We start from the raw sequence: 14,952 nt of genomic DNA, 5'->3' as shown, positions 1-14,952 counted from the left end.
TAACGCTCTAGGGGAATGTGCATCCTGGGTCGACTTCTATGGGAACTGTGCCGAGATTACATAGCGTGCACCCTAAGTGTTGGCTCAGGCCCATTGGACCAGTCGGTGCCTTCCCGCAGTCAGACGCTACTTTTTCTCCTTTGGGAGCAAGGACTTTGACTCCCCCCTCATAGCACCACCTTCAACACAATTGTGTTTATAATGCCATTTTAACTTATACTTGGTGTCCGAAATACCCGATCAACGGTCAATGTTACTTCAGCAGGTGAAATCAAGCACCGCCTCAAAACTAACACAACTGAATGAACGCAATAGCTACGAAATACCTCACTTGAATTGTACTTTTGTTTTGTTCAGTTTCTGTTCCGATTTTTTTTTTCTTTTTGGCAACGCGGCTCAATCCGCTGTGCATATCGTAGTTCCGATCTCTCACAACACACATTACGTCTGAACCGTTTCGCGAACCGGTAACCGCCTAAATTTTTTTCGGTTCAGTTCCAGTTCGGTTCCATGCGAGAAAGAAATGTTTTGGATCGGTTCAGTTCCGGTTCAGCAAAAAATACGTGTTTTTAGCGGTTTTCGGTTTGGGCTCAGTTCCGGTTCAGCAAAAAATACGTCTTTTTAGCGGTTTTCGGTTTGGTCTCAGTTTCGGTTCCGGTCCCTGCGTAAAACTCCAAAGTGTAGAAACATAGTGTTTTGCGATGCGGCCTCCGGGCACCTTGTAAAGAAAAGCCGCCTCTGGATGTGATTCAGCACAGTTCCACGTGAAGCGGCGGGACATTGTTATTTTCCATTTCATGTTTGGAAGTTGGGTATTCTCTGTTTCGTGTCTTCTTGGGTTGTGGATGTACGGATGTAATTGAGGGCATTGCTGCGACCTACTCTTCATAATAACGATACAACGATACCACCACAAAGACGACTGCGCTGGCAAAAAGCCAAGGTTATGTTATATCGCAGACGCAATGGCAGACGTCACGAGTACTTGAAGAGGGCATGTGTTACAGCGGTATTAGAAGGACGGAAAGTATCGGGGGTGTAGCTCAGTGGTAGAGCGTTCGCTTTGCATGTGAAAGGCCCCGGGTTCGATCCCCGGCACCTCCACTCCTATTTTTTCTTTTTTTCCCCTCTCTTTTCCGTTTCCTGTGGCGGGCGAATGTGTGCGTCCACTTTTCGACAAGGGAAAGGTGCCCGCGCTAGAGCCCGCGCCAAATCCCACAACAAAAAGCTTTAATGATTGCAGATGATAACTGGAATGCAAATGTTTTTCATGTCGAACTTGTTTATGCGGCAGTAACATAGAGTTACTTGCTCCACGGTGAAAATTTTTTGGAGTATAAATGCGTAAGTCGTAAAAAAATATAACGGCAACAATTTTGATCTGCAATAAAATGTTTCGCAGTTCTTCAACAGATTGATGAGCGACGACGGCTGTTCCTGCTCAATAATATATTTTCTGGATGTCTTACAACGTGGTAATCCAAGACGACAGTGTGAGACAAAAAAAAAAAAAAAATCTAATTGGCGTGATTGCAGGGAGGACTATAGAGCTGAGCGTGGATAGGGTTGATTAGAGTCACTATATTTAGTGACTCTAGGGTTGATAGCATCCACATCCGTTGACGGTAGCGGCACATATTTGCGATCGCATCCGCGCTTGTTGAAATAGGTGTATCCACATCCGGGGCTGTTGCGCATGACGAAGATGTTACGTTCCAAACATTTTTACTTTTCAGAATACGGACTCTCCCAGGAACCTTATGTCTTTTACCGTTGCTCAATAACAGCAGTCAAAGGAACTGCGAGGGATTGCACACTTTGGTACCATTTTTGATTCCTTGCGTGCTGTCAATGATGTCTTCCAGGGACTCCAAAGTGTGCAATCGCTTGCATTGCTGTTCCTTTGACTACTGTTATACTGTAGATGACATGAGGTTCCTGGGAGGGTTTGTGTGCTGAAAAGTAAAAACGATTGGAACATAATATTGTTTCGTCATGTAGATTCGTTTTCTCATTGTCTCATTGTAATTGCTCATTTTCTTCATGCGAATCTTCGCTGCAAAGAATATCGTAAGCAGATCGCATTCAATGTCTGTTTTGCGACTGGGCCATTTCTTTCGTTTAAGAGAGCAAAACAGACATTTCGAAGTGTAACCACTACTACGAGCTAATAAGACATAATAATAACGATAAATCATAGTGGTCTGTTAGTAGTAGGGGATAAACTACTCTAATTGGTTGCATTTGAAAATATTTCCGCTACTTTGTGCTTTTGAGCATTGGGTGTCGTATTTATATTATATATATATAGTGTCGTATTTTATTTATATACGAAGTTTTGCCCAGCGTTAACGTTGGCGTACCATGTTTCGGTGGCGCGTGGTTTAAACGTACCGTCTGACGTATCTTGTGTTCGCGAATTCGGTGTCTTCCATGTTGGAGTCCTCGGATACGACATAGACAAAAACAAACGGGCTCATGGGTCCCTCTGGGTTTCACCGATTTTATTTAGGCAATATTTTCCCTTGATTTTCAATTAGGGTTCTAGATGCTCCCAACCGTTTGAACTTTATTTTGACTAAAGGCAACACAAAAATAAATCGCTGAAACTCAAACAAAAACAAAACTGAAACACTGAAGATTCTGTGTTTTGTTTTCGTGTTGCCTTTGCCCTGTGGATCTTGACTAAACTCTCTACGTTCTCTTATTTTGACTAACACTATTTTTCCATTTGTACATTTTACCTCGACGAGCACACCTGACTAAGTGACGTCACTGGCTTTCAGCTCGGTAATGAGTGAATGTGAGGGACACCAACAGAAGCTGCTACTAAGCTTGCAACATTTCGTTCCAGCTTGCCCTTTAAGTGTCCTGTTCAGGGGCGTTGGAAGTCGCTCACGGCAAGGGGGGGGGGAGGCGAGTCCTATCCCAACCCAACCTAACCTAACCTAATCTATAGGAGCCATTCATGTGCTTATTAGAAACGACTCGTCCATGCAATCCGATGGCTGTGGAGGGCGTAACGCACATGGAAAGGTCACCTCGCGTTCTTGATTAGTAGCTTGAAGCGAAAAAAATTGGTATTTGACCAGCACAAACTGAAATATTCGTTGATCGTTTCATTAAGTAAGTAATCGAGCGGTGGGGTGTTCTTTTATTTTTTATTTCTGTTCTCGTCAAAAGCGCAATATTGTGTCGTCTGCAAAGTGTGTCATTATTGCTGCACAAAAAGGCTCTGCCGAACGTTGTGGCCGTGGCAGCGAACCTCCTAGCCGCTGGATAAGAGTTTCCCTTTCTATAGCCTCGAATGTTTCCCTGAGTTAATCAAAAACAAGTCGACGTCCTTTGCTGGAGCGAAATCTGCGAAATTTCGTCTTCTACTTTTTAAACGGGTGTTCATTTTCACTCTGCGCGGTAACAGAGCTGAAGGTCAGTCTGTCTCGGAAGACACATACAGATGAAAAATTGATCCTGTTTTTTTTTTTGGCCCCTGATCTTGTTTTTGTCGAGAAAAGAAAAATGCAGTCTTTGAATGAATGAGTTTTAATCGCGTGGCAGCACATATCGCTGCTGACCGGATCAAATGTACTTTTGTCAAATGGGAAAAACAACAACTTTATTGTGAGATGATGAATGGGGAGTTTCATCGCCAGGGGGCGATACTCTACCCCATTGCTGGTGGTGATGTGGGGAATGAAATAATGAGCCCCTTCACAGTAAGGATCGAAGTCCTATGGTATCCAGAAAGGTCAAGAGAGTTTTCAGGAAAGCGCGTTGGTGGGTTGGATGTGGCCAGGGACCAAGTGGGAAGCGAGTGATATCATGTCGCAATGGTCGGAATTTTCACAAAGAATGCGCGTCACAGATGGTCTGGTGGTGGTGGCACGGTCACATGGTGTCACGTGGTCCTATACATGCCGTTTTCAGCGCTTCCGGTTTAATGCCAAAACGACATCCGGTGTCACAGCAAACACGCTTTACGCCAACCACTGTGCCGATTGGTACAGTTATCGCTTCTGATTCGAGGAGAGAGAGGGCCGTATACGCCTTTTTGTGGCAATTCGAATTGCCAAAAAAAAAAGGCGTACGCCTCTTGTTTTCAACAAATCAGGAAAGCGAAAGATACATATAATTCTGCATGGCGGCTGGTTCCGAGCGTCCTGAGTCGCGGAAGCACCGGAAGTGTTCGTGGCACAGGAAGTTGTGGCGGAGGCTTGTTTATGTCTACCAGAGAATGTCATGTATAAAGCTACGGAAGGATACCTACACCATTTTCACAGAGTGTGTGGCTCATACCAGAGTTACGAAAGCTATGCGAAGAAACGATCATGCGGGAAGTGGTCTTCACTGGCTTTTGCACTGGGCTTTCAGCGACGAGTCTCTCACCCTAACGGGAAGGATATCATGTTCCACGTGACCTTCTGACGCCACCCACTCAAACGTTGCCCACCTGCGCACTGCTGAAGAAGCCCACGAAGACCGAAGCAGCTGTCCAGTGCATGGTGTGGCCAACGTTTGGGACTACATGCTTCAAGTTACGATTTTGTGTCAGACACGCAGCGAAGCTACCTAGTGGCACTTGGGGCTGCCAAGTGACGAGTAATTTTTGGATAATCAACTTAATCAGCTTCACCTTCGGTATGCAACTAAGTTTGCGACATGGTGCTTTTGCGAAACTACCGGAAAATTCAACAAGTTACTAAAAAATTTGAAATGAAAAAGGTTAACCGCACAAGAGCGCGCTCTTTGTAATTTGCCCTCGTGCCTAGGTTGCACAGCTTCACGACTTTCTCAAATTTGTGAGTAGAATCTCACTCACAATCATTGGTTCCGGCTGCGTCCAGCGTGCTTGATTATACTTATTTTGGTTTAAACTAACATGGTTTTTATTCATGATTATTATTATTTTTCACTCCATATTATAGTTTACGTCCTATGAATCACCGTGACTTGTCAAGTTGTCAATTTGAGAAACGAGTGAAAGTTTTCCCCGCCCTTTCGGTCATGCACATTTTTTCGAGATGTTTATAATTTTATTAGAAAACTTTTTGAGAGTTTTTGTTTGGCAGAAATTTGAAGTTTTCAATTTCTGGAAAGTTTGAGAAGTCTGGTAAACACCGCCGATTTTTCTCAGATGAAAACCCCGAGAAGTCGGATATCTACTTATAATAACTTACTTATACTACTTGCTTATAATAACTTACTTATAATAAGTTGCTGATTTAATCAATCATCACCATGACAGTCATCCGCACTGCGCTATCTGTTACGAAGACAAACTGTACCATATCACCAGATCTTGAAATGAGCTCCCGAGAGACCTACTCAAACTTTTTGGTTTGTACTCGATAAACATTTTTTGTGCCTTCTATCAATTTCAGGTGCCATGGGCAGGACATGGATGGGAGTCTTCATATTAGCATCTTTAACAAGTTTTACGAATGGTAAGTCAACGTCCCTTACTGCACGAAAGAACAAAGAAGTCACACGTCTGCTTGCGTTCGAAAAGATCACGAATTCACATTCGCTCCCAGCGCCGGAACAAACTCCATGCATACAGAAACGCGACTTTGCATATCCGGAACACAAAATAATGCATTCCTTATACAACGGATCCCGAGCACACGTAACCATATTCGATCACCCTCCAATGGCTTCGTTGAGATGAGAAGCCGTCTGTATATACGGTTGCGGAATCTCTAATGGAGTTGCCTCACGCAGTGCTGTGGCCTAGGCTATTAATTTCCGGGCTTTCTCCACAGGCTTCATCCATCGCTGATATTATTTACTGAGGTTACGGAAAGGGTGCTCCATAACAAACCAGAACATATACGTACGTCACGAAATGGTAACTCAGACAGCGACGACACAATATATATATATATACATAAATAAATAAATAAATAAATAAATATATATAATATACTCATGGAACGATGCGACAGCACCAGAGGACACGTGTTTCGCCGTGTTTGCGGCTCGTCAGCGCTGGGTAGCTGCGCATCGTTCGGGATTGGTAAACCAGGGGTCGCGTTCACTGGCTTGTTTTCCTGCATTATATATATATATATATATATATATATATATAACTTTTATAATTTCATAACGTTAACGTGGTTCAATAATAGCGTTATTTTGCATAACGTTATTGATTTGTTATGAAATCGTTATTGTTTTTTTGCGCCAAGTAAACACACGCGTTCTTGTCAGACTTTTGACTCTTCTGTGCATTTTAATTCTGGCCCTTTGCATCGTGTTCAACGTAACTATAATGCATCCTCCCGTGATAGTAGCATTGATATCTTTTCGCCCTATGTTGTGTTTAAACGTGAATTGTCTAGAGGGAGGAATATGTTTAATGGAAAGTAAAAAAAAGAGAAGGGAACGGTTAGCCACTATGTGGGCTTGCTATTCCCTAAGCTTTCAAGCGAACAAAGGAAGATACAAGCAGCTGAGATACAGAAAATTATGAAAAAATACAGAAGAAACAGCTCTTTTACTAATCGTTGTGCATAGGACGTATCAGAGAATGCCCAGGAGTTTAGATTCCCGAAGGAATCGTGTCAGCGCAGACGTGACTTTAGCATGGTGGGTAAGGCCAAGTAGCACCGCGAGGGAAAGCTCTCGGTAGCCAGGATGAGCAAGGCGGCGCCGGAGACTCGATCAGTGATCTTCGTACCGTTGGGAAGCAATGAGGACGTGTGGCACATCGGCTTCTACGTTGCACGTTGGGCAAAGAGGTGATGGGTTCTGATTCATCTTAAATAGGAGGAGAGGAGTTCGTGCCACATTCAGCCGCAGCCGATGAAGCAACGATTCCTCGATGCGCGGGATGCGGCCAGGCACAGCATATGTCATTAAAGGGTCAATGGATTAAAGGAAGGCATTGGTTCGTATAGCTTCTTGCTGAACGGGCTGTGTACAGTTGACAGTGAAGCGGCAGATTTTCAGCTGCCACATAGAGTGCGCAAGGGGAAAGACAGTTGGTTGCTCAGTGTCGTGGGCTTGCCGAGCAAGAGCGTCTAGCTTGGTGCATTAGGCACTTGGCTTATGATTGTTGATTTTCTTTCCTTACATTACTGTAAGCTGTATTTGAATGTTTTCAGTGCACTATCTAGTAGGATTTTTCGTTAATGGGCACTTTTAAATAAATAAATAAAATAAATATAAAAACGCGATAAGAGCAGCATAGATGTCGTCTTTCCAGTTGAGTTACACGGCCATGCGGACATCCTCTCCAGGAGAGTATGTATAACTACAAGGTGACTAATTATCTGAAATTCGTTAATGACCTCGTTAATTAGGAAATTTTCGGAAAAAGCGAGAAATAAAGCAGTACGGGAGCGATCCTCGTTGGAAGGCTTTCACTGACGGAGGCTTATCTGGGCCGGAAAGCGGTGGATCCGGCCAGCAGATCAGCACCTACTCCAATAATCTGAAATTGCTCCAAAGCCTCTGTTGCCACGGTTTCGGTTTCGGCTCATTCGCCTATCAAAATTCGCACGTGCGCGTTTGAGGATTTTTGGACTTCAACGAGTATTGTCTCCCATTCTTCTATCTCACTTTTGCACGAACTCCCTTAACTAAAGAGTTATTTAATGAATTTTAGGTAATTTTGTAGATACGAACCGTTTCTTCGAAAGGATGTCCGCCTGGCCGTATATAACTCAACTGCAATAGTGACACCTATGTGCTCTCATAGCTTTTTTAATAAGAAATCTGTAAAGCACACGCACACAAGACGACTAGAAAAAACGACCTGTAGAAATAAAAAATCAGCAAGACTTTTGTTAAAGTTTACAGTGTACCATATGTTGATTTATTTCAAGAAAGAGTACCATTGTACAATTCTAGGCCCAAAATAGGGACAACATTTTGGCGGAAGCTCCGCCTTCCTCAGGACTAAACAAACTGGCCAATCGCAATCGGTTTTAGAGTCCGTATTGGTGACGTCACAGTCTTGTTCCAGCGCACCTTCTGGTTGGTGCTTAGTTATCACACGATAACAGTAGGTCGTCGTGCGGCTTCCAACTTGTCCTACCTCCTCGGGAGTTCCTGATTCTGCTAGTAGTGTCTGCTTGACTGTTGCTCTGGGGCAGAATGTTACAGCAACGAGATCTCTTTCTCACGGCGAAGAGATTCTATCCACTGATTGGTACTCTCAGTTATCTGCCCACCATGTCAGACACTTCTTCGCAGAAATCAGGCACAATCTCTGGTCTACACGACAGAAAAAGAAAGAGGAAGAAAGAATCAGCTGTCGGAGTTGTTTCGGATCGCAGACCAAAAGTTAACTGGGCTGCTTGTGACAGATGTGCTTTCAATGAGGACAGTTAGTGCTTCTGTCGTAATTTTTCTCGTACCGCTAATAATGCACGTTGATATAGACACTTTGAATGTTAGCGAGTTGCGCAACGTGATTAAGCAAGGGGATGTGGTGAGCTTCGTATTGACAAGGGAAAAACAGCGCAAAAAAAGTTTTTTTTTTTCGTGCTGTCTTGCCCCTGTTCAAGACGTATACCAACTTGGTCACGTCACTACCTTAGCTCAGCTTTGTGTGTTCGCTATATGTTACAGTCTTAACGTCCGCATGTATGCGAGTATGAGATCCGGTAGGGACTGTGGAGTCAGAAGCTACAGTATATGCACTTCGGTTGTATGATGTTGAATGGTGCGCGGGAGTCTTCTTGTCTGAGGGCATGGAAGGGATCGAAGCAGCGAGAACTCGTCTTTTTCTCGCCTCTTCTCGTCTCTTTCGTCCCGTCCACCGTCCATTCGACAACAACAATGCGCCTTCATATCCCAGGCAGGGGGACGTTTGCCCCCCCCCCCGCCCCCTTGGCGCTGTACGCTGTACGAGTGACAACGCGTTTGAGTGCAGGACGAACTGTAGAAGTGCTGATAGAAAAGTTATCCACGTGGCCTACTTCATGTTGCCCCCATGGTGCGTGTCGGTCTTGCTTCTCGTCTGCATTGCGTTTCATGCTTTCGCAGAACTCGTGGGTCACCCCCTGGTATAGGGAGCCTATAGTTGAGGCCGCGTGTGGTGGAGGTGTATAGGTGAAAGGGCTCGGCGTTGTCGGCCTCACGGAGGTGGGCAACGTCACGACTGACGCCAAGGAGAATGTGCGTCCTGGGCCGACCTCTAAGGGAACTGTGCCGACATACGTCTGAAAGCGTCTGAGGAAAACCCAGGAAAAACCACAGACAGCACAGCCGGCACCGGGATTCGAACCCGGGTACCTCCCAGTCTCGACGTGACATGGGGGTCTGCATACATGTAGACAGCAGAGCCCGATCTCTGGCATTCAACAAGCACTTTACTGCTTCTTCAGTTTTCTTCTTCACAACCCAGCCCTTCGTTCTCCATCGCATCATCGTATTGTCCGACAACGTTACACCTGCATCGATAAGGGTACACGAGTATTCAATCGCACTTTCCTAAACGAGCTTTCTCCAGATATGACGCTGTCTGTCGACTGTTTTGTCTTGATTTCTGCGTAGGCAATAACAAGCACAGGAATCTGTATGCTCCAGACAATGTGAATCACACAAACGCATTTTCCCCTTCATCAGTTATGTTATTATTGTCAGTTGGCGGCGTTATCCTTGCGGATGATTTCAACTCTGCTGAAGACTCCCAGGTCATGCTCTAGGACGCACGGTCTGGAATGCGCGTAGACTGGTGCAACTAACTATAGTGCGCCAGTTTCAACATGCTGACGCTCTGCGCACAGCCCAAGGCCTGCGCTGGTTAGTGCCACATGGAAATCCGGCTCGAGGTTAGACCGTTCGTTCCTGACGGTCTGCGTGATAAGATTTCATCTTGTCATGGCATCCAGTATATGGTATCCAAGCACAAGTATATAAATTTGATCACTCGGCAGTGATGCTCACCATTGGGTTTGATCATCTCCCTGCTCTGCGTCGACTCGTTTGACGCCAGGATATGATCTGTTGGAGGGTGAAGTTATCAGTGCTGTCCACAATCCACTTTCTAGTGGGTTTACGTCTCTATATACCACGGCTTCATTACGTCAAGGCATAGACTTCATTACGACCTGAATTGGTTTCTTTCAAGCGAAGGGTGCCAGCTACAAACTGGGATGACTTTATCCCTGTTGCATGGCTGGCACACGGCAAATGTCGTACCTTCCGTCAATAATGTATTGAGTGCTCAGAAGTCATGTCAACATTTTCAAAATTTTCCAACAACCCGACTACAGCAAAAAAAAAAAAAAAAAAAAAAAAAAAAGAAAGAAAGAAAGAAGAAACAAGAAAAGCGAAAGGTTGAAGGTGAGGTATGTGCAGAGTTAACCGATGGGGCCGAAGTGCACAGTGAATGGAAGGTACGCAAAAGGGTTCTTTGCGCAAAGCCCGTTTCTTGGAGAAAACACACGAGGGTACGAATTTTTGTAGATCGTTCTGCCTAAGAATATCCGGGGTATAAGATGTTCGCCAATGTGCCAGTCTTGGAGTGTGCAAGGTAGAGGTTTCTCGCATGGTGCTGTATGCGCTGCATTCTTTCAGGATATATGTTCGATAGTTTCCGGTTGATGAGGGTGTAAAGATTGAACTTCACCGTATCACATGCTCTTCAACAACCATCATCACGAATGACATCGTTCCTTCTTTTTGTACGTCTTTTTGTGACAATGATTTAACATAACCGCCTAAGTGTCACAAAAAGGTGTGTACGCCTCAAGTCATTCGGGATCATGATTGACTACGAGCGTGTAACCGAGCGAACTTCTACACTAATTACCTGAATTAATTATCCTGTATTAATAAACACGATCATTTCAGCTCAAAACTGTTTCGGAGGAATCGAAACCTTCGAGAAAACGACGGGGTTTGCCTTCAGTTCGAGCGTCAGCGGCCAGACGTTACTTCAGCAACCCGACCAAGCTCTCACGAGAGACTGCATCAACTTGTGCAAGCAACAGTCTCAGTGTCTCACTTTCTCCCTCAACTATGTCGGCTATCGATGTGCCTCATTCAACCTCAACTCTGTTGGACGGAGGGAACTTCTTGTCACTTCACCGAGCACGAACTTCTTCGAGAAAATCTGCTTCAGAGGAGGTACGCATGCATCTTGCATCTGTGCGTCTTTACGGCTTGCACTGCAGCGTTAGTGTGACAGTGATGGTATAACATCGGTAATTGGAGGTCTACCATTTTGGGGACTCTATTCACAAGCTGAATCTCAGTCGAGACTAATTCAATGCAGACTCGTTATCAGATCTAGTATACGGGTACGTCTTCTGAGGCAGCCAGTTTTCTTGTTCCTATCCTTATCATCATCACCATCAGTATAATACGTCTAAAACAGTTTATACAGAAGAAAAGCAACTTCCATGTTTACTATCTGTTCATCTTTGCGTTTTACCTTTCTCTATATTGTCTATAGTCGTGTTCAACATAAGGACGACATGTGTAAGCCCCGCCCTACGCTTGTTCCTATTGGCTGCAATAGCTAGCCGCATCACTCTACACCGCGACAAGTAGTCCGCCAACAGTGAGACGACAACTGGTGGCACCGTATAGTATAATTCCTCCCAGAGATAGATAGACGAAAAAAAAAAAAAAAGAAATAGAGAGAGAGAGAAGAATGGAAATGTAGGTCGCGCCGGTGCGACCAGCTGTTCCCTGTCGCCTAGAGCTCTCTATGTCGTGAGTCTCTATCCTCTCTCAATCCTAGCCACATTCCCCAGAATACTCCAGCTGAAGATGCCAAAACCGTCATAGCTTTCTGCTCTCACGTGATCGCGAGCGGTCAGCATTCTTGTCTTCAGGTACACTGCTAACCGTGGGGAATATTCTGCGACACGGCCTCAAGATATTCCGTAGCAGACGACAAGAAAAGACGTTGACGGAGCCGTCTGCAAACTGTCGTCTGCTAAGTGCGCAGTACGCCACTCTCGATATTTCGGCACCGTGTGAATGCTCAACATAACACGAGACGGAACTTCGGCTCCGTGAGCAGCGTTTTCGCTTTTTCTTCCACTAGAATATTCCGTGAGGATGTCGCTCGTGTGAATACATTGGTACGTGTCCGTTGTATTGTTGACTGATTAGATGAGTCACAGAATTAGTATCGTGACCACGACCTACTAGATTATAGCGACCATGTCATAATCGGCAAATCCAATGAGGAGCCCGCCCCCACGATCCGCTAGGGGCGCTACTCATCGGCCCGTGGGACCTGCATCATGATTGGACGATGGAAATTTGAATTTTGAACGCCCAGAAGCGGACGCACGATTACCGTAGCAGACGACAGCAACAGTTCCTATGAAAACGTGTAGAATGATGATGATAATCAACTTTAAAAGGAAGCATCTCTCGTTGGACATCCGGCGCTTGTACAAAAATACTAAGGTAAGCTAAAGTACAGAGTACTGTAGAAATTGAGGAAGCATTAACCGGGCCGATGAGTAGTGCCACCGCTAGCCTCCAAATGCGGCGCTGGGAAGGGGTCCGTAGACATGGTCGCTATAATCTAGTAGGTCGTGGTCGTGACAGACTGTTTCCGATATCTAGAGTCGTGCCGTTTCTAGGTAGTTAAACATGGGAGCAATGGCATCTACCAGAGAAATGAAAGTTTCGCAGTGAAAGAGATCTGTTCGTCCTTCTTCGACGTGTGTTGCATAATGAAATGAAACCCGATGACATCCTGCATAAAAGTCACGGTTAATGTAGAACAGGGTTCAACAGCGCTCAGGCGCACTTTGTACAAAAACTCAACTGTTTTGTCACATCGTGCGGCTGAGCAGGAAGGCTACAAAGTCAGCTGCGCGACTTGGACGCGCAGAATCTCAAGCAAAAGTATAGCTAGTAAACACGTTATAAAGAAACTCTGGGTTTGACTTAATTTTCCTGCAATCTAATTTATATATCTGGCTTTTAGTCTCCTTGGGTTCGAAAAATTGTGCCCTCAGAACTACCATAAAGGACCGTATCACTGCACTGTCAAGCCCGTGTCAAGCATTGTGTCATAGCGGGCGCTTTCTTACATATTCCAGTGCAAAAGACAACATTTGATGCACTGTGTGGTGATCGGCTGTGGGCATTCGAAAGAGTCAAAGAAGGACATCTGGAAGGTTTTGTAGACAAAGAAGAGCACAACGTGAAAGACAAGGAAGAGTGCGCTAAAATGTGTCTCCTGGAAGAAGGCTTCCCATGCCGATCTGCCGATTATGACGAGATTACCAAGATTTGTCGAATGAGTCGAGAAGACAGGAGGTCTCAGCCTCAGGCCTTCAGGCAGGTCCCAGGAAACAGCAGGGACTACCTAGAAAACCAATGTGCTGCCACGGGTGAGTAGAATACTGTCTATGCTCTTTTGCACACGTGCCAGCTCCTTAGCTTCTTAGCTTAGCTCTAAGCTTCTTAGCATCGTTAGCGAACCACAAACGATCACATACTGAACACGGTGTTCCTAATGAATTGCTTAAGTTAGTGGCCCTTTGCTTGGTTGTCCCATGTCCACTTTTTGTTTTGAAGCGCAGCACACATAACTCCATAGTCACTACTAAACCTACAGTCACGTTGTCTTTCACTGCGCCGCGTGCCGCGCCGGGAATGAGGCCGCTAGTGAGTTCGCAACATACGCCACGCGCCGATGCTCCGCGCCCCGCTGCGCCGCGCATAGTTTGCTCCAGTGACTTACCCATGGCGCGATCTATCGTCACTCAGCGCTACTAGTGACTTTTCACAACATGCCGCAAACGCCTATTCGTCAGCCGCAAGAATCCGAACGCTGTTCAAGCGTAGAGTGTCGTATGTCGTGATAAACACCCCATTCGAAAAGTGTTGGACAGTGTACTCATTCGCCAGCAACCCATCACTAACAACATTTAGCGCATATATGCCGTGTCGAAGTGAATTCTTCCGCTCTGGAGGGTCCCACAAAAAAGTCACCCCAATGCCATACCATATGTTCAAGGATTCTCGCTGTCATCGCAACATTAGCATTTACCGAGACAACAGCATACAAATGAGACATAACGATGTTAGAGGCCACAGTCTAGGCTGTCAGGGGCCATCTAACAAAATAAAACAGAATAAGGCCGCTTCCCGTTTCCGTTACGCTTACAGCAGGGTGGGCGTTGGATTCTGCAACACGTCCCCACAATACAAAGAATCCCCCCAACATGCAAAAGGTGTGAGGGCACTACGATCGCTAGCGAGGCTGCGTCGTTATGTGGGAACGCTGCTATACCGTATGTTGTTCCTTTCGGAGAATGGATTAGCGGACCTTGGGGTGGTTGGATGTTGAAAGGAGGCAGAATTATATCTGTCAGGCGAGACAAATGGGATGGTTGTACGGTTAAAGGGGGCTTTACGTGATTACGGCAGAGAATTTGGAGGTCATAATACCCCAGAGCACGAACTTTAGTGTCGCTTCGTAATTGGCTCGTATGCTGTACCGCGGTGCTATGCCATTATACGGAACAATTACAAGCTCAGACAGATGCAGCGTCAGATTCTGCACGAATTCGTAGTCTACACCTCATATCGAAATCACACTGTGACACCGCTTAACGAGAATGTGATGTACAGCTCCCGTCAACCTTAATAATAACACTTAAAAAAAAAAAAAAAACATGGTCTCGTTTCCGAGCGCGGTTACAGCAACACTTGGGGCCACTAGCAAATCTTAATTGAACAAAATTATTATGTTAGTTTAACGCAAGGATTCTGTTCACTTAATAATCCCCCAGTGATCCCAGCTTGGCCTTTATCAGGCTCGGAAATGTGACCGAATTTCTTCCAGTGTTATTATTAAGGTTGACGGGAGCTGCACGTTGTAAACCAGTGAGTCTTGGGTACCAAGTACCCTTCGCAGAATTATACCCTTCGCAAGCAGGAGAAAGTCTGCAAAGTCACGTGTGCCCAAATGACATATCATACAACTGGGGATTCGTTCTATGGGCTTGGGAGAAACTT

General features: G+C 45.3%; 1 protein-coding gene and 1 non-coding gene across 2 annotated transcripts in view; both read left to right on the top strand.

The window, feature by feature from the left end:
- Nucleotides 1-1,032: 1,032 nt before the first annotated feature.
- On the top strand, nt 1,033-1,104 carry Trnaa-ugc (transfer RNA alanine (anticodon UGC)). The gene has a single exon. It is a non-coding gene; the product is annotated as a tRNA-Ala (tRNA).
- Nucleotides 1,105-9,716: 8,612 nt separating this feature from the next.
- LOC135391294 (uncharacterized) overlaps nt 9,717-14,952 on the top strand; it is a 42,650-nt gene continuing 37,414 nt past the window's right edge. The window contains exons 1-3 of the mRNA XM_064621506.1: nt 9,717-9,753; nt 10,807-11,082; nt 13,026-13,319. Coding sequence (XP_064477576.1) covers nt 9,717-9,753; nt 10,807-11,082; nt 13,026-13,319 — 607 coding nt within the window. The remainder of the gene's footprint in view (nt 9,754-10,806; nt 11,083-13,025; nt 13,320-14,952) is intronic.

This window comes from Ornithodoros turicata, chromosome 4 (genome assembly GCF_037126465.1).
Source record: "Ornithodoros turicata isolate Travis chromosome 4, ASM3712646v1, whole genome shotgun sequence".
Classification (NCBI taxonomy): Eukaryota; Metazoa; Arthropoda; class Arachnida; order Ixodida; family Argasidae; genus Ornithodoros; species Ornithodoros turicata.
This window is presented reverse-complemented; position numbering and strand designations above follow the sequence as displayed.